The 24406-nt window shown below is 45.0% G+C and overlaps 3 protein-coding genes across 4 annotated transcripts; 2 read left to right on the top strand and 1 right to left on the bottom strand.

Annotated features, from left to right (window-relative positions):
• Window positions 1-1973: 1973 nt before the first annotated feature.
• Window positions 1974-3627, top strand: pmch (pro-melanin-concentrating hormone; the record flags this gene model as incomplete). Its single annotated transcript, XM_083691867.1, has 3 exons — window positions 1974-2222; window positions 3156-3273; window positions 3578-3627. The coding sequence occupies 3 exons, from the start codon at window positions 1974-1976 to the stop codon at window positions 3625-3627; spliced, it is 417 nt and encodes a 138-aa protein (XP_083547993.1).
• Window positions 3628-3794: 167 nt separating this feature from the next.
• Window positions 3795-12650, bottom strand: parpbp (PARP1 binding protein; the record flags this gene model as incomplete). The annotated part of the gene is made up of 10 exons (XM_083691743.1): window positions 3795-4661; window positions 5277-5478; window positions 8279-8360; window positions 8562-8743; window positions 8833-9010; window positions 10582-10736; window positions 10885-11055; window positions 11633-11737; window positions 11874-12104; window positions 12501-12650. The coding sequence occupies 10 exons, from the start codon at window positions 12648-12650 to the stop codon at window positions 4336-4338; spliced, it is 1782 nt and encodes a 593-aa protein (XP_083547869.1). The 3' UTR covers window positions 3795-4335.
• A 729-nt stretch (window positions 12651-13379) lies between these two features.
• On the top strand, window positions 13380-22834 carry nup37 (nucleoporin 37). 2 transcript variants are annotated; one of them, XM_083691949.1, is made up of 10 exons: window positions 13380-13422; window positions 14594-14791; window positions 15070-15194; window positions 17370-17442; window positions 17955-18049; window positions 21515-21605; window positions 21936-22117; window positions 22230-22280; window positions 22408-22501; window positions 22641-22834. In XM_083691949.1, exons 2-10 carry the CDS (start codon window positions 14636-14638, stop codon window positions 22752-22754), a joined length of 981 nt encoding a protein of 326 aa, XP_083548075.1. In that variant the 5' UTR covers window positions 13380-13422; window positions 14594-14635; the 3' UTR covers window positions 22755-22834. The 2 variants fall into 2 exon arrangements, with proteins under 2 accessions (XP_083548075.1, XP_083548076.1); XM_083691950.1 differs by lacking the exon at window positions 13380-13422 and having other exon boundaries at window positions 14665-14791; window positions 15077-15194.
• The last annotated feature ends 1572 nt before the right edge of the window (window positions 22835-24406 follow it).

Raw genomic sequence — 24406 nt, 5'->3', positions numbered from 1 at the left:
CTAGATTAAATTATGACATCCCAATGAAAATACTGGTATAGTAGTATCATGACAAATCAATCGACAGTTTCATAAACATGTTATGAGCTTGTTTCATGATGTGTTACAAGCCAACAGTTGGAGATACTGAGGTGATATATACTCATGTTGGAATCTCAGTCTCGCTTCAAAGGAGATCTCACAAATATGGTCTGAGGACAATGGAATCATATCTGGCCCTTTTAAGATTGTTTGTCTCTTCTCTTTTATGCTAATGCTCTTAGTTTTGGAATTATGTTAATGTTTTTCCTAGAATTTTAGCTCAGGGAAAAACAGCAAAACCACCAGATAAAGAGCTTCACCCCATCTCAAAGTTCATTGGAGCAAGGAGGCGGATAGAAAGGAGAGCCGTCAGCATATGCTTCCCTGCAGGACCTTGGGACCTCCAAGAGATACCAGAGATGGGTTGTTCCAAACAATGTGAACTGTTCAAACCCTACTGAAACAGGAGACATACAGTACCACAGCCTGAGGAGAGACGTATATCGAACCATATTTTTTTCGGATCTCAGAGAATAATAAAGATCTCTGTTAAATGGAGTCATACAGTACAGAGAATGGAGAGTTGTAGAGCGAAGGAGAGAGGGAGCGTAGGGAGCGAGAGAGAGAGCGAGAGAGAGAGAGAGAGAGAGAGAGAGAGAGAGAGAGAGAGAGAGAGAGAGAGGTTAGAACAACAGAGCTCGAAGCTCAGAAGTTCAGTTGTGCTGCTGCTGGAACCCTCGTGCCCCTGTGGACCAGTTCAGTCCTTCGGTAGAGCCCCTCTCCCTCCAACAAAAATACTCACAAAATAAAGGCTGAGCGCTCCAAGTAAAATCACTTCAGCTGAGTTCAATAACTATTATTCATGTCCCATTTCTCCGTCCCTCTGCTATGGCTTCTGTGATGTTAATAAGGTAAGCTCTCTTCTGTTTTCCTAAGAACTAAAGAGGAGACTCTGAGAGCTATGTCAACAAGGCCTTTTGTTTCATTTGTAAAACTCCTCCACATTCATTTCCCTAACTGATGACTAATATCCTTATGAACATCAGGTGATCATCCATGTAAACCACAGGTGTTCAGCTCAGCAGGCTACCCGTGGCAATGGAGCTTACTAACACGTCAACTTTTTAATATCAAACAATAGCCAAACAGAACATTGTATCAGGCCCACAGTACATCATTGCAAGTCAAACCAATAGGTCTGTTTAGGTTGGTACTACGTGAGTGAGTTTCTTCAGGTTCCATTCTTCCATTCTTCAGGTTCTCATTAGGTTCTTTTGACATGACCCTGGTTGCACAGCTTTTATGCCTGGCCCAGACAGTCCATACTGGGTGATATTATGCCCTGACAAAGAATACTGACATCTATTGCCATTGATGTCATCCAGTGATGATAACTCACCGTGGGCATTCAGTGTAGCTCTTTCAAATGGCACAGTAGGTCTGTGTTCTGCCTCCTGCTTTATTCCTTTGAGAATAGGGAGCGCCACCATTGAGAGCACCACCAATTTGTGACCTCTGACCTTCAAGGGGCATGTTAAGACCCTGGCTCCACAGGGAGGGGGTGGGGATTTTGTCAAAAAGGTGTTCATGTTATCGTTCTCACAAATTCATCAGGGCTATAGACATGACACGGCAGTAATCCAGCTATTCAACTCCTCTCCTACTGTCGAGTCTTATTAAAGCGGAATCTGTTTCACACATTTCCTTTGATCTGTTGTCAGTCCTCTTTTCAACAACAAGATGGACCAAGCTCAGCAGGAGGTTTTAAACCTTATATACCAAAGTAGTCGTATTTGACTACTTTGGTATAATGTTGAAAAAATCCACCCTTTTCACATTTAGCGCTATAAAAGGGACTAAATGGGCCACTGAAAACAGTCATTACAGGTTAGAGCGAATCAGTCCACCATCATCTTCACTACCAAGACAGAGGTCCAGGAAGCGTAGGAACCATGATGTCCTTGTACTCTGTGATTGTCACACTGGTGCTTTTCTCAGAGTTTGGCACCCACTCCCTCTCCCTGGCCGTACCAACAGGCAAGCTGGAGGAAGGCAGGACAGAACAGGAAAGCTTAAGTTCGATACTAGGCGAAGAGTCCATGAGTGACCCTGCCCTCGCCACCACAGTGCTTAGGAGGAACCTCATCCTGGACAACGGACTGGGCGATGAAGACGGGAACCCTAAGATCATCTTCCTCTCAGTAAGTGTATCCTGGGCCCAGTATTTCAAAACTTTTAATCTAGATCAAAATGATCTAGATTCTTTTTTTTGCAATCCAGGATCAGATCTATCTGGCAGATTTTGAGTAGTTCAAGGGAAATCAGCCGGCTCGATCTGATCCTGGATAGCAAAAAAAAAAAAAAGAATACGGATGATTCTGATCCACATTAAAAGTTTTGAAATACTGGGCCCTGGATGTCATCCATGTCTACCATTATCTCAACCATCTACATCAGCACAAGGGGCTTCATTCATACTCCCACACATTTCATTTCCTCAAACTGGAAGCTTGAAAAATAAGGGCTTGACAAGATGCGTATCAGGTGAAGAGGACAAGCATATGAATACACTTATTTCATTAGATCCACAGAGGCAAGACTGTAGGATAATGTCTCTGCTTCTTCAAATGTTTGGCAGGGATCTAGAGGGGGTTCGTCTAGCAGCTGTGTCTGTCTTGTGTGTCATGGACGTGGTTATCGCTGCTGTAATGGAACAGACAAATGATGGGGAGGGTTGCCGGGAAGAATAAAGCCATTGGGGTAAAACCAAGGCTTTGGATAAATGGGACCTCTGTGATAATGTAAAAATGGGTTAGGTGAGGCATGGGAAACTCTGTCGCAGTTTGACACATTTCTTCCATGTGGGGTTTCATATGAACTGGCCCTGCGCCAGGGGCTGGGGTTTGAGACCCAGAGGTTCTGTGCTGCTACTTCATGTGCACTGTTGTGCTTGTATTAATCATCTCTCAAAGCTGTAACAGATTTGCTGTGGTTTTGGTTCCCCAGAAGTCCTCTGATTTTGAAATACAGTAATCAGTAGTCATAGTGTAAAACTAATATTGAGGCTAGCTGATAAATGCATCTACTGTAGTAGAAGCCTGCCACATACTGTACTGACCATCCCTCTATCACAGAACATAGGGCACAGCAGACGCAGCCTGAACCAAGTCTTTGCCAGAGCCCTTCCTCTGCTCACAGAGCGAGGCACAGACCATACTCTGAAAATAGAACGCAGGGAGGCCGACCTTGACAGTAAGTATCCACCTGGCTGGCTTCACCTGTTTTTTTTGTTTTTTTTCTACAGTTAATGTATTTATGCATCAAAAGGTGAAGAACATGCTCACTCAAATGTCATCAGGAAGTCATGTCATAAAAAAACCCCACAAACCATTCTACCATGACACCCGATATTAGAAAGAAGAATTATATCTGCCAAATTTTGTAGATATATAGTTCATATGTATAAAATATATTTTAAAAACTAAAGCACAACTAGTTAAAAGCTTGACTGTTATTTCAGTTATCCTGATTTTTATCTTTACTTCCGTTCGTCTAGTGCTCAGATGTATGATTGGAAGAGTCTACCGTCCCTGCTGGCAATCATAAGAAGAATATGCTGCTTCGGCACAGCTGATCTTTCCTCATCACATCCCTGCAAGACCTCTCTTCCTAATGTGTTCCATTAAAAATGTATTGCATTGTTAAAAAGAAATGTAAAGGAAACAAACATGTTAAAAAATAAAAGTTTATTAAAACACTAAAGCAGCATAATATGTATAGTGTGTGCACTTCCATTCACGGTCAGACATATTCTGGACTCTCCCTTGCACATTGATTGACAGAATAAACAACACAAGATCCATGACAATAGTGAGGATACATCTGAGACAGGAAGGAGAAGCTATTGGCAGTGTGTCTTAGAGGAAGATAAAACTGCATCACCCCAGTCCAAGCGTCCATTGATCTGGTACCAAACAGATCCTGCTTGGGTTTCAAGCACTCAGTGGTCAGACTTTCCATATGGCCTCATGAGTAACAACAGCTTTTGTGCATCATTGTATTACACTCTCCCTCAACACAAACACACACTGATTTCAAATAATGATGTATTCTCAATAGCTGGAGCCCAGCAAAAAGGAGAGTTAAGCCTCAGGAATCAGTCCAAGGCCCACCCAAAACAAACCTCAGTAAACAAATGCAACTGGTCATGGAACATTCAGCTTCCACTTCAAATATGATTTTAGACCATTAAGATTAATTAATCAACACAGTCTACAACAGTACCAAGAAACAACACACGGCTAAGTAGCTGTGTTACAGTCTAAAGAAGCTGGTAAGCTTGCCCTGCCCAGCAATCAGCTTCTTCTTACTAAGGGCTTTAGCAGGATTCTTCCCAGACATTCTGCTTGTGCTTGGGGCACTTGTAGGGGGTTTCTTCAGAGGGGGCTGGTTCTCTGAGCCACTGTGTTCGTTCCCATCCACCTGCTTCCTCTTACAGGCCTTGCCTCCTGACTGGATGCCGGTTTTCCGAGTGCCCGTCCCCGCTCCCCTGTTTGGGGCATTTCCACACCTTTGCCCCAGTGCAACCCCCTGGATGGGGCCTCCTCGCTCCTTTCTCACAGACTCTGGGTTCACCTCAACTGGAAAGAGGGGAACAAAGGATAATATAGCTTAACAATCTGGGTGAAAAAACAATACGCCGGGAGAGGAAGAAGGGGAGGAAAAAAAAAAAAAGTTATGAAATGAACTATGAGTTATGATGAAATTGCTGACGTTAGCCTGCAGTTTAACAGCCAGTGTGTTTATTCTAGAGAGCTGAAACTGAACATTTGTCATGTAACCTGATGGAGCAGAGCCTGGATTCCCACAGAAAGAGAGAGTGAAGAAGTGGGAGGGGAGGGGAGGGGGGGAGAGAAAGTGTGTGTGTTCTTTAGGTTTTTACTACAGATGTGGGAGCAGCCAGGTTTTATAGAATGGGGAATCATTTAAAGGTTGATCGTAAGTACCAGTCCCAAAGCTGGGACTGGGCAGGGTTCGAGGCCTGGGCTCAGAAGGTGGGGCTGGGCATCAATCCCAATGTGTGGCGTCAGAGGGAATAGAACATTATCCCAGAAGAAAAGGGGGGGGTGGTGGGAGTGTGTATGCTGCACTTTTTGTGATGAAATCTGGACCCATTCTCAGCACGCAGCCTAGTACATGCAGTTACAAGTCTCTGGTGAAAATGTAGATGGCTGCAACACAACTAGAACTTGTACCTGTGCCCGGCTCCTCTGCCACAGAGGTGGGTTCTGGCTCCAAGTCCTCTTGGTCTACCACTGGAGTGAGGGTTCGTTTGGGGGCAGGGTGCACACAGGTGGGTACCTGACTGGTGCTGGGGAACTCGAGGACGCGGTTGAGTGGTAGCTCTTCATCCTTGTACGTGCATGCAAACTGAGACCGGATAACTCGCTCTCTGGCCTGAGTGAGGAGAAATTTGATCACTACTCCACAATCTTTAACCAAGCATGCTCGTTGAGAGTTCTGGAAAAATACACAATTATTTCACATGTAGACACACCCAGACCATCCATCAGACAAATTGCCTGAACCTTAGTAGCCCATTAAAAAGTGGGTACTGCTCTCAGGACAGCCTAAATTAAGTCCAAGACCTCCAGGGGCCTCAATCTCTGCCTCAGGGGCACAATGATCCACTCCTTTCATCCCCTGTTTGATCTACCCCTGCTCTGGATTATCAGGACTCAATGATTTCTCCCTCTAGGCTAGTGGGCCGCAGTTGGGAGGAGGAATCCGGGGGAAAAAATAGTGTGCAAAGCTGGGTGGGTCTGTAAAGCAAGGCAGGATCAAAGCCTGAGAGAAGGCTGTTCAAAGAAGTTCTCAAAAGAGCACCTAAAACAACAATAACCCTCAGACAAGGTGCTTGAATAATGGAGCTAAAAATGTCAGCTTCATGCTGCCCTTGTTGCATGCTAATAAAACACACCTCGAACCCCAGAAAGAATGACAGAGAGGGCAGGTTATTACAACACAATGACAGGCAGGGTACAAAAAAAAAAAAAAAAGTAGTAATTCAGGCCAACATTAGTCATTGACTTTTTTTTGTTGTTGCTGATACTGTATATGACATCCTGGTGCTGAACAATGTTATTGCACAATGATTCAAGACAGAAAATTGCCATTTAGATAAAAGTAATAGTATTTTGTGTAATTCTATTTTCTTAGCTCCTCCTGAAGCGGTTTATAACATCCTGTGATGCATGACATTTCAGAGCTCTGAAGTGTGACGTGGCTATCCTGTTTATAAAGTTAGCGCCTAGTCAAATATAACCCTCCAAATCCATCACCAGCTGTTTTGCGACGGAGTAAAACAACCTTTCAACACATTTTATTGAGAATTACTCCGAGCTATATTTGGTGTTACTTTCACAAATCTGTTTTAATTTACTAGTATAAATTGTTGATGTAATTGATTTGACTTTAATTAATGAACTGTTCCATGTTTGTCATTTTGAATGTTCCATGTTTGTAAGCAGGGCTCCTCTGGAAGAGAGACCTTGCTCTCAGTAGGATCCCCTGCCTGGAAAAAAAAAAGAAAAAGAAAAAAATAGCTCTGAATGACTAACGTCACCACTCGGTGCTTCCGTTCTTTGAGAATTTCTTTCAAGAAAAGTCAGGAAGCAAAACTGGCTGGCGTGGGCCTTTAATCCAATTAGAGCAGGTGGGATGGTGGGACCTCGTTCCCTTGATGGAGGAGGAGGACGACAGGGGCACTCCTGTGGGGGCTGTCCTAACACAACCCCTGCAGACTGGTTGACCTGGCAACCAAATGTCTGGGCTAAAAGTAACACTGCAGTCACCTGACTGAGTCCACCCTGATTACTGTAGACGTCTAGCTAAAGCAGGTGCAAGCAATTTCTTGGGATCTGTATTTTACTCACACAGCCTATGTAACAGACCCGTTTTTTTGCAAATACTCGAATTACCAGGCATTCATTCAAATACAATTCACAACATAATTAACATCACCAAATATGCAGTGATTTCACTGCTTTGGTTAGTTTGATGCATGCCTGAAAGACAAAAAAGCATGGAAAGAGAGAGCCACAATGCAGAAACTAAATCTGGGTATCTTTTCGTGTGCCAGTTGACGTCAGTGTATGATGAAACTGTTGGGAGAGGTCTGAGATAAAGTCATTCAGCAGACAACAGGAAACAATAACATTTCAAGTTTCCCTTGCTAGTCGAGTTACGCGACTGATATGGCGTCTTCAAAGTGAAATTGATGCAGAAAGCTTCCGCCCGCTGAGTTCAGGAAGCGGTGAGCTGCCCTGGGACCATTACAGCGCACTCAAACAGGAAGACGGCCAGATTGTGGGGAGCTAAAGTGACATCTGCTAGCGCAATCAAATAAAGAAGCCATTTCGCAAAATGTGTTTAGCATGCATGTTTGAAAGGGGTTTAAGCTGTTTATTTCATGTTGAAGGAACAACCCAACACCTTTAATTTTAAAACTGCCATATTGTTCAGCATTTTATGATGAGTAGGCAGTTTTGTAACCGGACATCATTCACTTTCATATGGCCAACTTTTTGAGGTATAATGTATTTGTTAACAAACAGTTTTAGAATGAGGTCTCCCTTGAAACAATTCTTCAACTACACATTGAAGCAATAAAACTGTACACAGAAGCAAATCCACAGCCCACAGCTGCCCTGGCTGCAACCACCAAACGACTCCAGACTCTACATCAGTCTCTCATATCAATCCATTTGCAAAGCCAGATAATGTGAACGGGACAGCGTTTGATACCATTTCTCATTCCATTGATTACAATGAGCCTGTCCTCCACGTCTACCTCACCCAGACTCCCCTGATGGAGATACGGTGTATAGTGTCTTTATACCGGTGTCTGCTGATGGAATAAAGAGGGTGGAGCCCCGATGATTATTAGGATAACAAACATGTCATCAGGAGGTTGATGGTTTGAATCCCCTGTAGGTGAGTCGTTTTATACCCTAGATTTAAGCAACACACTGGACTAACACTGGGAGCAAAAACACAGCTGTACAAATGTGCATGGTGGAAGCCAGTTAAGATGAGGGGCGTCAGCTAAGAAAATAAATAATATAATACTGGGGAGAAACTACAGGACGTAAAGACATTATTTTCAATGTTTGTACATCTGATTAAATTTGGGTTAACTGATGTTTTTTGGATTGGGTCTCTTGGTCGTGCTTTATGGGAGAGGGGAGTTTAATACCTTGGGTTTGAGTTGGTCTTGTCCGTTCTGGATGCGTTTCTTCAAGGGTTCTGGAGACGTTCCAGTGGAAGCCTCGGGGGATCTGAGGACACAGGAGAAATCAGAGGCAGAGAGAAGCTGTTTATGAGTTCAGGTTAGGAAAGCTGTACAGAGCCACTCATCTGCAAATCAAGTTCATCACATTGATGAAGAGCGCACAACCTTTCTTGCTTAACTCATTAAAAGTATAAACACTGCGGAAAAAAGTGTAGATGCTTCGTAAAAGATGTATAATCAAGCTTACTGGAAAAGTGTTAGGATGCAGGTTCCTTCTGCTCTGTTGAGGACAGCCTTATCCTCAGACAGCAGGTCTGCCTTGTTCCTGCAAGGCGGGGCCAAAGCCTCCTCATCAAGCAATGCCATCAGGAGCTTCACAGTTTCCCGACCTCCGTACGCAGTGGCATGATTAACTGCATGTGCTCTGGGCTAGAACATATCACAAACACGGTAATATGTCAATGAAGAAAAAAGGGGTAGGAATATTATGTGTTTTTTTTTATTTATTATTTTTTTACCCTGGCTGGACTGATGCCGGTTCTGTTTGCTGCCTGTGTTAGGCTCAGGTGGAGCTGAGAGATTCTCTGTTTCAGGTCCTTCATAGTCTCATCGGCCGCGGTGTACACCACATCTTCACTGCTCCGCCCCTTCACCAGAGCTGCCCTCATACTGGATACCAGTCTAGCTCCAGCGATACTGTGGACGGATAGGACATTGAAAGCTTCTCTATAGCCTCAGATTTTTAAGGTCTAATCAGGGTTTTATCAGATAAACATCACAGAGGTCCAATCAAGGAATAAAGGCTTACAGAAAAATACTCACACCTTATAGGTTACAGGTGAGGAGGATAAGTAACCACTGTTACACCACTGAGACCCCTAAGCCTCCAAGGCTACTTGTGCCATACGGCTTAAAGGCCTTGAGTGGAAAGAAGATACACACCCGACTGATCATTACCAAATGGATGAAGTAGTACTAGTTGCTGTCTTTGTATAGAATCATTCTAATCACTGAGCATGAAATAAGTGCACGGTGCTGCAATATGTTTCTGTGTGTGAAAAGATCAGGGAGTGTAAACATTGTAGTAAGGTGGGGATGAGCAGTCATGAATCCCTGACCCAGCTCCTCTGGGGAAGGGGGGGGGGGGGAGAGAAAGGGGGAAAGAGAGAGAGAAGGAGAGAGAGTGAGAGACCCAGTAACAGAATCATCTGGGAAAACAGATGTTAGCTGAACAAGAGGCCCTGAAGCCTCCATAGAAGATGTTTGTGTGGGGAAATACAGTACTCTGCTGAGGGTGTGAAGGGGGAGGTGGGGGTACAGGGAAGGCTGGAATCATCCACTGTCTCATCAGAGAAGGGCCACACAGCCCTCAGCAACACATACAGTCAGAAGAGCCTGCTACAGGGAAATTGAGACAATGTCTAATATCATGCATTCTACAGCCACTGTAATGCCATGCATGATGTGTTACAATCAAGTTAAGCTGGAGTCCCTACTGTGAACCAGGGAGAGTAAATAGCTGTCAGAGCAAGAGCTCCCCCAATCCATTACATAACAATTTCTGATAACCACTTTTGTTGCATTGCCAAATGCTTGATCAAGAATATCTCAAATGATCTGCAATAACACACAGGTCATGAGAGTGATTAAGGAAATCTCAAAGTTTGATGATAATTCAACTAAGTGATCAGACCAAGGAAGGAACAAATTATCTTTTGACTTTTACAAAATTGTACTTTGATGTAGTAAAGAGAAACAGGTTTTAGCAATTCAAATGTTATCATGAAGACCTGAGTCAGACGTCATTAGGGGGTTATTTGAAGGGAGGAAAATAAGATCTGGACACAGCAGTGGGGCAGGTGGGGTTGATGACAAGGTTAAAGGAGCAGGGCCTAAGCTTGTTGGAAATCTGCCACCGCAGCGAAATTCAGTTCGAAGTTCCAAACATCCTCCCTAATAATAACAATAAATATAACCCCTACCCCTGAAATGGACTTGCATTGTCAGACATTAGCTGTTGCGTTTCTGCATGCACTCACAATTGGAAGAGTCAGCTACCAGAGACAGAAGGGCAAAAACCGGTCAACTCCCCAAGAACACCACTGGCGAAACAACATGTTTACAGTGTGTGTTTTTTTAGCTTTTTAAATATGTGGGGGCAGGCAGGTTTTATAGATTGGGGAATCACTTAAAGGTTGATCGTAAGTATCAATCCCAAAGCTGGGACTGGGCATGGTTGAGGGTGAGACAGAAGGGTGAGACAGTACCTGGCGTCAGGGTTCTCTCCCAGGAGTTCCTCCAGGTTGTCTGTGAAATTAACAAATTCAGACAGGCCTTTCAGATGTTTCCTCAGGGGGTCTGATTCAGCAGGGGCATATCCCTTTCCTCCAAGCTGGACGGCCCTCACAAATGAGGTCACAGCCTGAAATGTAATGACATGCAATCAGGTCATGTCACGGTTATTGATTAACTCATTTGTTGAAGCCATCTTAAAACAAAGCCATACAGCAGTGTCATTATGTGCAACTGATACATACTGAAAGCATTGGGGCACCATTTGCATTTCTTACCAAGAAGAGTGACATGTTTTTACTGTGCGCTTCATGCTTTAGGTCTGTAAAAGCTGTACGCCCGAGTGAGCGACTGGGAGTGTCAAGGACGTGTGCGAGGGCCATGTCGTTCTTGGAGTTGACCAGAAGATCCAAATAGGAGCAGAACACCCTCCTCACCACCTTCCGTACCTATAACAGATTTAAAAACAACCTTTAGTACCAGCTGATGGCACCAACCACACAGCCCCATTTCAGCTTTCACACCATCTTCACAAACCAATATTTCATAAACCTTGTCACCCTAGCTGGTATTACAGTAGCAACCCGTTTCTACCCACTCATAAATCACCAGATGACAGAGCAGCTGGAGGTGAGACTGGGCTGCAGTCTCTCTCGCCCCCCCCCCCCCCCCCCCCCCCCCCGTCTCAGCCCACGTTGTGTTGCATTTTAAAACATCAGCCTGGTAATTGAATTCACATTTTGCTCTTAAATCTGAGTGATATGATTTAATGTTCCTGTTAATAAGAGCGAGACAGATTCCAGAGGCTGAACGAGTGCTGAGAAGAGTGGGAAAGAGAAGATGAATGAATCCTTGCCAGACTGAGAAAAATGAGAAGGAACACACAAAGTTCCTCTGTTGCACAATGACATGAGCCAACATTTTATATTCTGGACAAACCACTCTCTTATGCGAGTGGAGAGAGGGGGGAAAAGGTTTCATGAGGTTCATTTGTAGACTGATTTATACATGAGCCAGGACTTTTACCTGTGTGCTGCAGGGCCTTGACTTGTTAGACGGAGTAGATGGAACCTGGAAATCCCTCACCTCATAGTTCTCGGTTTTACCTGACAGAAACTGGAGCAGCTGGACCTTGGCAAACAAAATGAACACAGACTTGGCAGTTAACTGGCCGCAACTGGCCTTTGAGATGGCAGCTGATTTCAAACAGTTACCGAAACACTCCCAGTCATGTTCCATCGTTCTGGTTTCAATCAGGTCTACTCACTGTGCTCAGGGGCTCCTCAGGATCCGGGTCGACTCTCAGCTGGTTGTACATAGAGTGTATATCAATCAGGTCCACAGTGTTGGTGCGTTTCAAAAAGGAGTCGTATGCTTGCCGGATGAGGTCATAGTTCCCTGGAGGGGAGTCATCATGGGGCATGTGAAGTTTGTCTAACAGTAAGTGTTTCCAGGCCATGAGAACATCACTCAGAATCACGCTGAACTCTCCACACTCCTGTCAGAGAGAGAGAGCATAAGCAGAGGGGGGCATCAGTCATGACTGTTCATCGAACTGTGATGGAAGTCAACCACAGTTCAAAGACGGAGGATTATCCTTTAGTCTAATAGAAAATGTGCAGTTTCTTTGGGAGTTACAATAGGAAATGTTTATTATGTCATTGCTTTGTGAACATAATGACAGTATTGATGTCGAATGAGCTGAGTGAGAGCAGAGATGGTTCAGCGGAACTATGCTTGTGATTAGCAACCTTGCCTGAGGACTAACCCTAACGCCTAAGAGCTAATGCATATTGGCTTTAGCTCAGCAGTATAACATTTCTTGGGTAGCAAGAGACCCAGGTTAAACTCCCAGTCAGTGAAAAGGGAGAATTAACCATCTGATCATTGTTACCTGTTTATTAACCTCTGCAATGGCAAGCTGTAAAAGCATCAACATTCCATCTGCCCCATGGATGGTAGTCCTCTCCGACTCGAGAATGCGGTGGCATTCTCTCCTGAAGGTCCTAACCATTATCCTCAGACTGTCCTCCAAAGTCTCCATTGTTGCTATAACACAAAATAAATTTATATTTATATATAATTGATTTATTATTATTTTTAAACTTAAAAATATATTTCTACAAATAAACATTAGCACACTATCAAGCAACAAAACTGCTAATTTTATTATAGTCTAGTGTAGCGTTCACCCCATCTGTGCAATTCCTCCTCTTTATCATCTTGCAACGGCTGCGAGTAATACATTGGCTACAAATAACAAGGCCGACCAGACTAGCAAGTCAACTATAGGCCTACTGGCAAAATAGAAACATGAACAATACAATAGAACAAAGTAGCACACAAATATTACCTTATTCAAAAGTGTCTAGCGTATTGAATGTACTGTTACGATATTACACGGTGCTACAAGTAACATCAACACTCACCACACGCAGCTGATGTTTTGAAATTTTAAATCTCCGGCATAATTACGCCTCTGACCAATGACACGCTGTATGGTCATTAACCACGCCTAGATGTTAGGATGACTAACCATGGCTGTCATCTCATATGAACAATAAAGATTGTTCTTTGGCTTAAGTTGCAATTTATTATGGCAGAGTATGAAAATACGTATTATTAAAATAATAATAATAATAATTAGGCTTGTGGTGGCTTATAATATGTCAACATTATTGACCATTTGGTTCTGCTCTCCCCCTAGGATTTCAAATTGAAACGATATGGTACGTCCCAACCCGGATATGAATTTAGCAAAGCTCAAATTCGTACACACGCGTATACACACACACACGACTGAAAGGCGGGCTTAGGTATGGTTATTACATTTGAGAACATTATTTTTTGATGTATGTTATGCAACAGACAAAGGAAGCATTGCCTTAATTTGGATCGCCAAAGTCCGTAGGCGGCTTGCTTTTGGCTAGTTTACAACTATGGTTCAGAGCATGTTGTAGCTAGCTTACCAGCTAGCTGTCAAGGAATTAGCCTAGGACCAATAATGAATCGTGAATTGATCTGCTTTAACAGCCTAGATGTTCAGCCGGTAGCTATTCAGTTTCCTTTCAAAGTTTCATATGAGCAAGCGAATGCACTTTAATAAAGCCAGCAAGCTTGCTCTGTAGCCAGCCCCCTTCCTGACGATGACAGTTGACACAAACGCCACATGCGCCGGTTATTGACAGATGTCAAGGCACTGACTTAGTGGGTGCTGTCACACACTTGCCAATTCTTCACACCAAGCAGTTGCTAGCTAGCTTGCACATGTGGACATTTGAAAACATTAATCTTTTCTAAGCTAATGGTTTGAAGGCATATTGATTATTAGAGAAGAGTAGATTAGCCTAGATGATTGAGCTTTTGTACATATATATATATACATATATATATATAACGTGTGTGCCGTTTCCCTCACTTGGCCGGTGGATCCATGTGTCGATCACTCCTTTTGAACTCCAATACATGATGTCACTATAGCAGCAATAATGATGTCACCTAAGTCCGTTTCACAAAATGGACACAGCTTCTATCTGGATGGCCCATTGACCCACATGGGTGGGGAGAGGGGTGTTGCACCACATCCGCCTGGAAACACTGGACACGTTTGTGTTTGTCTGGTCAAACTCTCCTTGTGGAAATGCAAGAAGGGGTCTGTTTGACAGATTTTTGCTATTGGAGCAGTCCCAATGACCTCATATCCGTACCTGATTGATTGTCACACCCTGCAGTACTTAGACCTCAGTGACCATAGAGATTAAGCAGAGACATATCTGAACAGTACACTAATACACTGCTGAGACTTCATGAGTCCCCCCAAATGAGTCTTTGTTAGTGTGCCTGCAAATGAGCCAAAAGTGTCATGTCCGTACTTTAGATGCAACACAAGTTTTGATTTAGTCTGACATCCATCATTTGTTCTAAATGTTGTGTCCAGTCATTCCGAAATTGACATGAAATATCCACTCCTCTCCAATCCGGATGCAGGTGGTAAAGTCAAATAATTGCGCGCACAGAGGATTTGCCAGGATGCAGGAGGACTCGAGTCGGAGTGCCAGCTACACAGTGCCATGTGAGGATTATGTACATGTGGTAGAGTTCAGCCCCTTCAACAGTGGCTCGGCCGCCTCCCTCCTGGCTTATGGAGGAAACCAGTATGTGGTTGTGGCCAGCTGCCGCTTTCAGGTGAGTGTATTACACCAGATCCACATCAGGGGAGGCTGGTGAAGGTAGAAATTGGAGGATGGGCTCATTGTAGTGCATGGAATGGAATAAGGAATGAATTCCCCATTTCATTCCATGCATTACAAGGAATGGTATCAAACGTGTGTTTGCGATTCTTTATTCCATTCCATGCATTTCAATGAGCACGTCCTTCTACCTCCACCAGTCTCCACACATTCTTGGGAACCCTGTTGTTGGGGTGTTTTGATGTGATAATATGAACCAATGCTTTTTTGCAGGAGGAAGATATGGAAGTAGAGGGAATTGAGTTCAATACACTGTGGGTTTTCCATCATGCGTTGCGAGTTGATGCACTCGCCTGGAGCCCCGAATCCCGGCTGGACAAGCTCCCCCCACTCATCAGGTACTGCATCACACACTCTTCAGTCCTTTTCATTTCCAGTACACCTGTACACCCGTTTTCTCTTTACCTTCTCTGGAAAAGAGAGTCAAATCCAGTCAGCTCTCTATGTTATATACACTCACGGAGCTACTCCAATAGGCTGTGGCATTCAAGTGATGATTGGTTGGTATTAACGGGCCCCAAGTGTGCCAAGAAAACATTCCCCACACCATTACACCACCTCCACCATGAGAAGGTGTACAGGTGTTCCTAATAAAGTGTTAGGTGAGTGTATATAGTTGCTCCAAACAGACCATATTGTACCTGCACAGTTTTTCTCCTCACACACCTGTGATTTTAACAACACAACCTGCCTTCACACCTGCTTCAAAACTGCTGCATCTTCACCTCCTCCCTTTGTCCCTGCCACCTGTTGAGTTATCTCACTATAGCACTTCACAGTGACAGTGGTAGTAAAAGCTTGATTGTATTATCAAAACCTGACGCGTGTTTATTCATGTCAAAATGCGCAAAAAATACCACTAAAACGCTGAATTCACTGAGGAATATCATAACACTTTCACTTGCTCTTTTCGTTTTTAACAACGGTATCGTTGGCGATCAAAGATACTTTATCATTACGAAATGTATCATTTAATTTGCCTAGAAATGTTTACATAGTGGCGCTGCCAAGTTCACAGCGTGGCACAGCGCCACTCTTACATTCTTTGGGGAGATGCTGTATTTCTAACCTTTATCTGACGAGGTGAGTTATTGAGAAGACATTTACATTCACAGTAATTACAGTACCTGGATAAGAGGGTGTGGTTGTAGAGCAACAGCAGGCAATGCAGCAGTCCTACATCTAGTCCAGGGGAGGCTGGTGGAGGTAGCAATCGGAAGACGTGCTCATTGTAATGCATGTATTACAATGAGCCCACCCTCCCCTGATCCAGATGGTTTGATTGTTTTAAAATAGGTTTCAAGGTTCTTAGAAAGCAGTGGTTTCTTCTTAATTGGAATGGTCGATGTGAATGCGGCAATCCCTATGGGAGATGTTTCAAGTTGCTTTAATTGAAAGGGAAAGGCAGTGATACTTCCTGGCCTTCTGTGGTTAAGTCTGCAGGGCCCTGGGGGCCGCCGTGTGACGTGCGCACATGTTATTGCGCTGATGGCTCCCCCACTCAAGTTCCATCCCTCCCCTAGTTTTGCACGTAGCCGTGCCTTCCAGGAAAAGTGCAGTGTTCTCATGGGCATGCCGGGGGCCGGAGAGGGGGTTGGAGAGGAGGGTGGGGGGGGGGGATTGTGCTGGGAGGGTGCCAGGTTCTACCAGGCCAGCCATGTGATGTACAGGGCTCCATGCAGCTGGAAATCTCTCCTAGTCCTCTTCACACCTCACCGGCATCAGCTCACCCCATTTGCTAATCTTTCACTGAAATGGTCTCCCTCAGCACCTGTTCTTCTGTTGTTCAGTATTTACTTCAATATAGTACTATGTTGCATGTTTGGGTCCAGGTATGATGAGAGCTTATTTGACGGTGCATTGGCCATTCAAAACAATGGAGATGAAGAAAGAAAGGGTCAACAAAGTTGAAGAAAAGGTCTTCCATACGTCACTCCTATGTGTCAGTTACAGTTCAGTATAGAACATTATATAATTTCCTGTATTAGCACTATGTATGCTCAGGAGAATATGTTGGGTGTGTGTCGTGACATCATGCCAAAATCCATCTGTTCCTGCAAGTGAAAATGTGTGAAATGCTGTCTGTTTTTCTTGCGATATGTGTGTTTTTCTTGTCATAAGTGAGTTAGTGTAATTGTGTGAATAATTGCAGCCGCTGGTATATACAGTGCTATGGCTGATTAGAGGGAAAGTCCTCTCTCGGGCTCTGCTTCATTTCTGAACAGAGAAATGCTCAAATGGCGTGAGGAATCTTGTTTTTCTCCCTGTTTATCTTTGCAATTAGAATCTCCCTGGCAGTGTTTCTATTGATCGATGTCCAAGTCTTTACCACACGCACACACACACTCTCTCACACACACAAACTCTCATCCAAAGGTGTCAGCCCAGCCTGCAGTGTACTGTAGACACATGCATAGACATGGCTGTGTGTCTGAGTAAGATGGGCTCTGGTAAGTTGCTGTTTTGATGTTCTCTTTCTTTGTTTATTTTTGTATCGCTCTCTTTCTCTCCAGATTTTGCACTGCAGCAGCCGACAAGAAACTGAGACTGTTGACATATGATCTTCAGAATAAACATGAAGTCAAGGTAATGGGACCCTCTGTACTAGATCACCTGTACCCTCTGTACTAGATCACATATACTAGATTACCTGTACCCACTGTACTAGATCACCTGTACCCTCTGAACTAGATCACCTGTACCCTCTGAACTAGATCACCTGTACCCTCTGAACTAGATCACCTGTACCCTCTGAACTAGATCACCTGTACCCTCTGAACTAGATCACCTGTACCCTCTGAACTAGATCACCTGGACCTGCTCCTGTCGGGGTGTCCAGTTCTCCCTTAGTAAAGACATTCATATTTAACACTGACAGTTGGTTGGTTGTGTGTGTGTGTGTGTGTGTGTGTGTGTGTGTGTGTGTGTGTGTGTGTGTGTGTGTGTGTGTGTGTGTGTGTGTGTGTGTGTGTGTGTGTGTGTGTGTGTGTGTGTGTGTGTGTGTGTGTGTGTGTGTGTGTGTGTGTGTGTGTGTGTGTGTGCGCGCATTTGTTTATGTTCACTAGTTTTGTTTTTGTGTATATTTCTGTGTTGTCTAGGTACTGGAGGGCCACACCAGCTACATCAATCACATAGTGTTCGAGCCCACGGAGGGGAAACAAATGGCCTCCGTCAGTGATGACCACACTTGCAGGTCAGAAACACTTTTTTCCCCTCCTCTTGTTCAATATGGCTGAGAATACGAGTGTGTGTGTTCCCCTGCTCTTGATTCTGTGTTCTGTTCTCGGTTAATGGTGCAGAAAGTCCTGACCGTGTTTCCACAGTGAAACCCGACGCTAAGCACAACACGCCCCGGTGTTACTGTGCGTAGGCACACCACTGCTTCTCAAGCTTTTCTAACTAATTGGTTAAATATGGAAATCCAATTAGCCCAAGTTTTTTTTTTTTCCCTCTCCTAGGGGTGACTATTAACAAGGTCCCCAAAGTTGGGTTTCAATCAGTAGGGGAAGGAAAGAGTGCGTCAGTGGCCAGAGGTAACCTCAGGGACACATCCTGTTAAATTACTGGGCTTGTTCTCCCGCAGACACACCTGTAATGTGTTGTTATTGTGGTCAGAAGAACCCTAAAGTGTATTTTATCTTATATCAACGTTTCATCATCATTCAATGAATGTAATATCTTACTGTATATGCAGCCAGCTGAAGCTGTAGAGACTGTGTCTCGATGATGGTCTCATACAATTACAGGTACAGTTCAGTCCTTGAATGAGACCATGAAACAGGTTTGCAGCTTTTACAGTGCTAACACAACACAGGTCTTCCACTCATCACAAGCAGGTTTGTATCTGGTCAATCTCCTGTCCTGCCTGACTCATTGAGATGTTGGTTAGGATGAGGGCTCCGGGGGAGGATGAGGCCGGAGCAGGGGGATGAAGCTCTGCTGTAAGAAACATCCGCTCTCCGCTTGCTCAGCCTCCCTCTACCGTCTGGCCAGAGAAAACAGGCGTGCGCTCCATCTGCAGAAAGATTTAAATTCTGTCACGTTGAGACAAATATGGGATGCAGGATGAGAGAGGCGGAACGAGAGAAAGATCAAGTTAACAGGAGAGGGCCTTCCAGTCAGCCCACACAAACCCAACCACTGATAGGAATGGGAATGAAAAGGCGAATCTGCGGCTTGCTGCCTGTGTGTGTGCGTCTCTAGTCCTGTCATCCCTGCTTTTGCCAGGTTGTTCTGCTATAACTCTACTGTGCTCTGTCAACACACACACACACACACATACACACACACAGCGAGAGAATGTTAGCCGACAGGGATATTCAGTACCTACACTATGTATGTGTTTCTATTGTTCCAATGAGTGAGATTGGTCTGTGTGACCAGCTCTGGTTTCATTGCCATGAACAGAGAAGCATGTCTGAATATGCCACCTACAGACCAACCAGGAGAATACAGGTCACACAAGGGGATTTAGAGTTGACTGGGTTTGCTCATGAACTTGAAAAGTGAGACACATCTGCTGCTACTGCTGGTTGGGATCTAAACAGTTTGTCCATAGCTCTGTGTAAATCTGTTCATATGTAACCTACTTTGAGATAATCCATTGTACATTTTAGATGAGAAATCATCGTGACAGTTCAAGGCTTTATCTACTCAGCTCACCTGTCAGTTAAGCATGTTACCTGTGACCCCGTGTTCACTTTTCACCGCCCTAATCCCTCAGTTCATTTCTGAACATGTTCTCACGCGCTTGGAAGTAGTTCCTTTTTTTCGGTCAGTGCTCAGGGATCCCATCACAGGCTCCTGGTGAGAGGAGCAAGCTGATGCAATAAAAATGACTAATGGCCGAGATAATTATTTCAGCAGTCCAAATGTCTGATGTTTAAAGATAATGTTATTGTTAAAGACACTTGAGCAGGTCCGATTAAGATGGATGCTGATGTGGTGGAAGGGGGAAACAGCTCGCACCTCTGCCTGGACTCCCCTGTGAGGCACTGAGGCGGGGCTCTTGTTTGTCTTGCTCAACCCTCACTCCCTGGAGAGTCACCATGGTTATTTACCCTGCTCTCTCCGATAAATCACATCACACAGTGCACACGACATTTCCCGTTTCCTCCGCTTTTGGGAAAACATTGACAGACCAAACGCCAAGGCCGCTGTTTTCTCACTAAGATCTACATAACTTCAAATGTCTGTCTAGCCTTTCAACTCTATTGTACATGGAAGCAGGGTTTTATTGCTTGATGCTGTGTCAGTTGTAGTGTTCTGCAATTATATGGTGCTTTGTCAGTCTAGTGGTGAGTCTTGTTTGTGTGTTTCCATGCCTTTCACCTCGTTCAGCAAGGGTTACGTTGTGTTGGCCGTTTTTTTTTTCCCCTCCCCTTCATGTGAAGGGCAGAGTGGTTCACCGCGGTTTGGCCGGTGGTGGTGTAGCGTGCGATTGAACTCAGCTTGGCTAGTGGTCTGAGCGGAGGGTTTGTCTTGTTTGTGTGGTGTGGTCTGAGGGTTTCAACCTCACTCACGCTCCATGGAGGAGGGTCTGCACCCTGCACATTGCAAGTTCAAGAAGCCCGGAGAAACATGACAGTATTTTATCTCCTGTAGGGAGACGTAGGGAAATGTTGAGTGTTTACTGAGGTCTTCATCTGGGAATGGGGCACATCCTCTCTCAGCTGCACCACTGAGGACATTAATCTCTCCAACTCCATGCTTGACATTTAGACGGGCTTTGCAGTACTTTGGGGCTTTATTAGATGATGTCTTCTGCATGGCCTCATCAATCAACACCTTCACATCGTTACCAATCGTGTTATTTAGATTTTTATTATTCCCAGAAACCCTTGCAAGTGTTAACCCCCCTCGTTCAGGGAACGTGTTAGGCTTGTGTGTGCGGAGGGATTCAGATGTGGTTAACCCTAGATCCTGGTCTCAGGGGGCAGCAAGTCTTCTCCTTGCAAATGATTTATGACCTCCATGTGCAGCTTTGCCTGGTGTCTTCTCTCCCAGCGCAAGGCCTGTCTGTCTTCACAGCTCAAGGGCCAGATTAGATGCAAGATCCCTTTTTTCCCCTGGAAGAGGTGAGGTACAGCACTGGGAGTTCTGCGCATCTCCTGGCCGCAACTGGAAGAAGTTGAGATAAATGACATGCAGAGATAAATAAAAAAAACACCACTGCTAGCTGGAGAGTAAAAACAGCCAGCATGCGTTTATTTATATATTTTTAGCTGCCATTAATGTGTGTAATCCTTTGTTTTCTGTGCTGTCAACACCAAGGCGTCCCTCCGTCGTCTCTGCACACAGGGGGGTGGCTGGACTCTGGAAGCTATTTTTAGTACTTTGTGCTGCTTGCCCACTCTGCAGCTAAATGAGAGCTTATTAATTTTGTTTTGGACTTGCCCTGGTTGGTCTACAAACCCACCTGTTTTTGTTAAATGCCAGACTTCCTGTCTATGTTCTTTCGTGAAACAAGGGCTTGTTTTTTTATTTTTCATTCAAATTTGACATAATGATCTGCCCTCCTACTGCTCTCCTCTAAAAATATCAGATCTGCTGTTAGTGTCCTGTCTGACCCTCCTGTCTCACCCTCCTGTCTGACCCTCCTGTCTCACCCTCCTGTCTGAGCCTTTCTTCACCAGGTTGGTCATGTTTGTCCCTACAGGGTCTGGGACCTGGAGGGTAATGACACCACTACATTCAGACTGCGCTCTCCTGGCATCAGTGTGTGCTGGCATCCCGAGGAGGTCTTCAAGGTACCGTACTGTACATACCAGGGGAGGCTGGTGGAGGTAGAAATCGGAGGACAGCCTCATTGTAATGCATGGAACAGAATGATGAACGGCATCACCTTATTCCATTCATTACAATGAGCCCTTCCTCTGATTTCTACCTCCACCAGCCTCCCCTGGTTTACTCTTCACACTACTGTATTGGTGAATCAACTGACATGTCAAGAGACCTTGGTTGAGTGTCCAGAAAGCATTTGTACTGTAGCTTCAAGATGATGTTTAGTCCATTGTGCTGGGAGATATTCCAGAAAATTCCCTCCTGGTTGCACCGATACTCACATCTATCCTCTGCAGTTGATGGTGGCAGAGAAGAAGGGGACGATTCGCTTCTACGACCTCGTTACCCAGCAGGCCATTCTGTCTCTGGACTGTGGGCAGTCGCCACTCATGTCAGCTGACTGGTGCCTCACCAACACAATCAAGGTTGGCGCCGTGACCGGAAGTGACTGGGTCATCTGGGACATTACCCGCTCCAGGTGAGTGGGAGATGGGATGAATGGTTATCTTTTGGCATTTGGGACCGTTTAATTGTGCTCTGTATGAAGATTGCTGTATGAAGGGCTGCACTAATTCTTTGTTTCCATGTAGTTACCCACAAGAGAAAAGACCTGCCCATGCAGATCGAGCCCAGCTCTTCAGGTAAGAACTTTGTCCGTGCTTTACCCCTCAGATAGATGGTCAGATTATGCTTACATGATGATGATGATACTATAGTACCGATGATGACGACAAGGGTGGTAATTATGGATTCTATTGCCGTGCACAGATGGTCTCGAGCCAATGAGAATCTCTTCTCCACCACTGGATGTCCAGGGAAGATAAGCAGCCAGCTGCTAGTGCATCACCTGGGCCACCCACAGGTCAGTGAGCTGTATGTTGGGTGTGGGACAATTGGTCAATATTGACTATGAGTCAGTCTGAGGTAATGTTGAGGAAGAGTGTGGGATAATGTTATGTTCTGCTTGGGCCTCACATTATTGTATGATTATTTTGTTGCAGCCAGTCATGATTGGATCGGCCATGGTGGGGGCAGGGCTTAGCTGGCACAGGACACTCCCACTCTGCGTGATTGGTGGAGACCGAAAGCTCTCTTTTTGGATGACTGAAATGTAAGCGCTGAAGTACCTCCGGATTGGATGACAATGCAACAGTTGAAAAGTGTTTGACAGGGTCTGATATTTCTATTTTGTACATTTCCGATAAATTATTCCTTTTTCATGTGTCGTGTCTGTTTGATTGAGTGGACTTCCGTGCGAGTTGGAGACATCCTGGACTTTTGTTCTTTATATCAGACCAGCCCTTCAGGTCATACCCAGACAAACAGAAGAGGCGAGCTGGCTTCTGTGAAAAGCGTTTTTTTCTTTCTCAGAAGCGTTGTATCAGTCCTCTGTTCTGATGTTCTGCCAAGCGGCGCAGGGTGAGCCGCAGGTCACCGGAATGTGTGAGCTGAACCGTGCCAGCACACCACTCTCCTGGTCAACACCAAGATCACTCTACAGGTGCTCTGCTCTCTTTCTCTCTCTCTCTCTCACACACAAACACACTCACACAAACACACACACACACTCACGCACGCACGCACTCACTCCCTCACTCACGCATACTTGCGTATACACACATGCACACATACATACACACGCACGCACGCACTCACTCCCTCACTCACTCACGCATACTTGCGTACACACGCACACATACACACACACACACAGACACAGACAGACACACCCACCCACCCACACCCACAACCCACACCCACAATCCACAACAGATACATTACGCCCAGTCACAGCTAACCCCTATGGGTCCTATTCCACCTGCCTATAGTGAAGCCTCAGAGAGGGGGAGACATCTGTGGTCCGACCTGGCTCCGCTCCATCAAACCCTCCATAAGCCCAGAGAAGACAAGAGCAGGAAACGGAAAAAAAAAAGGGCTCAAAGTGTTTTTCTACGAAAAGCGCAGGAAACTGGGAATCGAGGGTCCTTTCAGGTCAGATACTAGTGGCTGGCAGTGGAGATGACTGATTGGTCTCACCAGAGAAGAGGAGTACGCAGCGAAAAGAGGAGAGCCACACACCCCATCATCATCATCATCATCATCATCATCATCATCCGAGAGGGTGTGGATGATCAGTGATGCTGAGGTGGAGCATGGGAGCCTGTAGTGTTCGGTGTTAAAAAAACAAGGACTCATTGTACCATGTTGGATGGCCCATGTGTAAGAATACCACTTACTGCATTATGAGGCCCTTATACATGTTAGAAACTACAGAGGGCACACATTAGATGTATTCATGAATCATTCTAAGTGAGAACTGATCACTTTTTTCCACAGATGTACTTTTCAGTTCAAGGGTGCAGCTTTGGATGGAGTTGGGTGCGTGTCTAGGGAAGTAACAGAGCGGTTTATTGTACTCCATTAATGTATGTGTGAGGCTGAAACAGTGGGTTTGATTGTGCAGTGATGTTTCTGCACGACAGAGTGGGGGCAGGTATTAGGAGGGGAGGGGGCTGGGGGGCGGGGGGGGGGAGACCTCCACTCTTTCAAACCCGTTAGACAGCCCTGTATGTTTCTTGGACTGCACGCACAAACCACCATCTACAATCATAACATGCTACCGCTCTCCAGGTCCACTCTCTTTGTTTGAACAAGTCCACTGTGGTCTCCACCGTACATTTGCAGCGCTGAACCCAAGTTGTGCTGGAACAGCTGCATGAAACACAGAGAAATCAATGTCAGAGTTAGACGCTGCCACATCTCTCTA

Source organism: Argentina silus (assembly GCF_951799395.1).
Source record: "Argentina silus genome assembly, chromosome: 20".
In the NCBI taxonomy this organism is placed as follows: Eukaryota; Metazoa; Chordata; class Actinopteri; order Argentiniformes; family Argentinidae; genus Argentina; species Argentina silus.
Note: the sequence above shows the minus strand (reverse complement) of the source record. Positions and strands in the feature narration are given on the sequence as shown.

Coding starts and splice junctions, on each gene's coding strand:
- nup37 (XM_083691949.1), top strand. CDS start 14,636: ATGCAGGAGGACTCGAGTCGGAGTGCCAGCTACACAGTGCCATGTGAG. Junction 14,792..15,069: donor TGGCCAGCTGCCGCTTTCAG/GTGAGTGTATTA, acceptor GCTTTTTTGCAG/GAGGAAGATATGGAAGTAGA. Junction 17,443..17,954: donor AGAATAAACATGAAGTCAAG/GTAATGGGACCC, acceptor TGTGTTGTCTAG/GTACTGGAGGGCCACACCAG.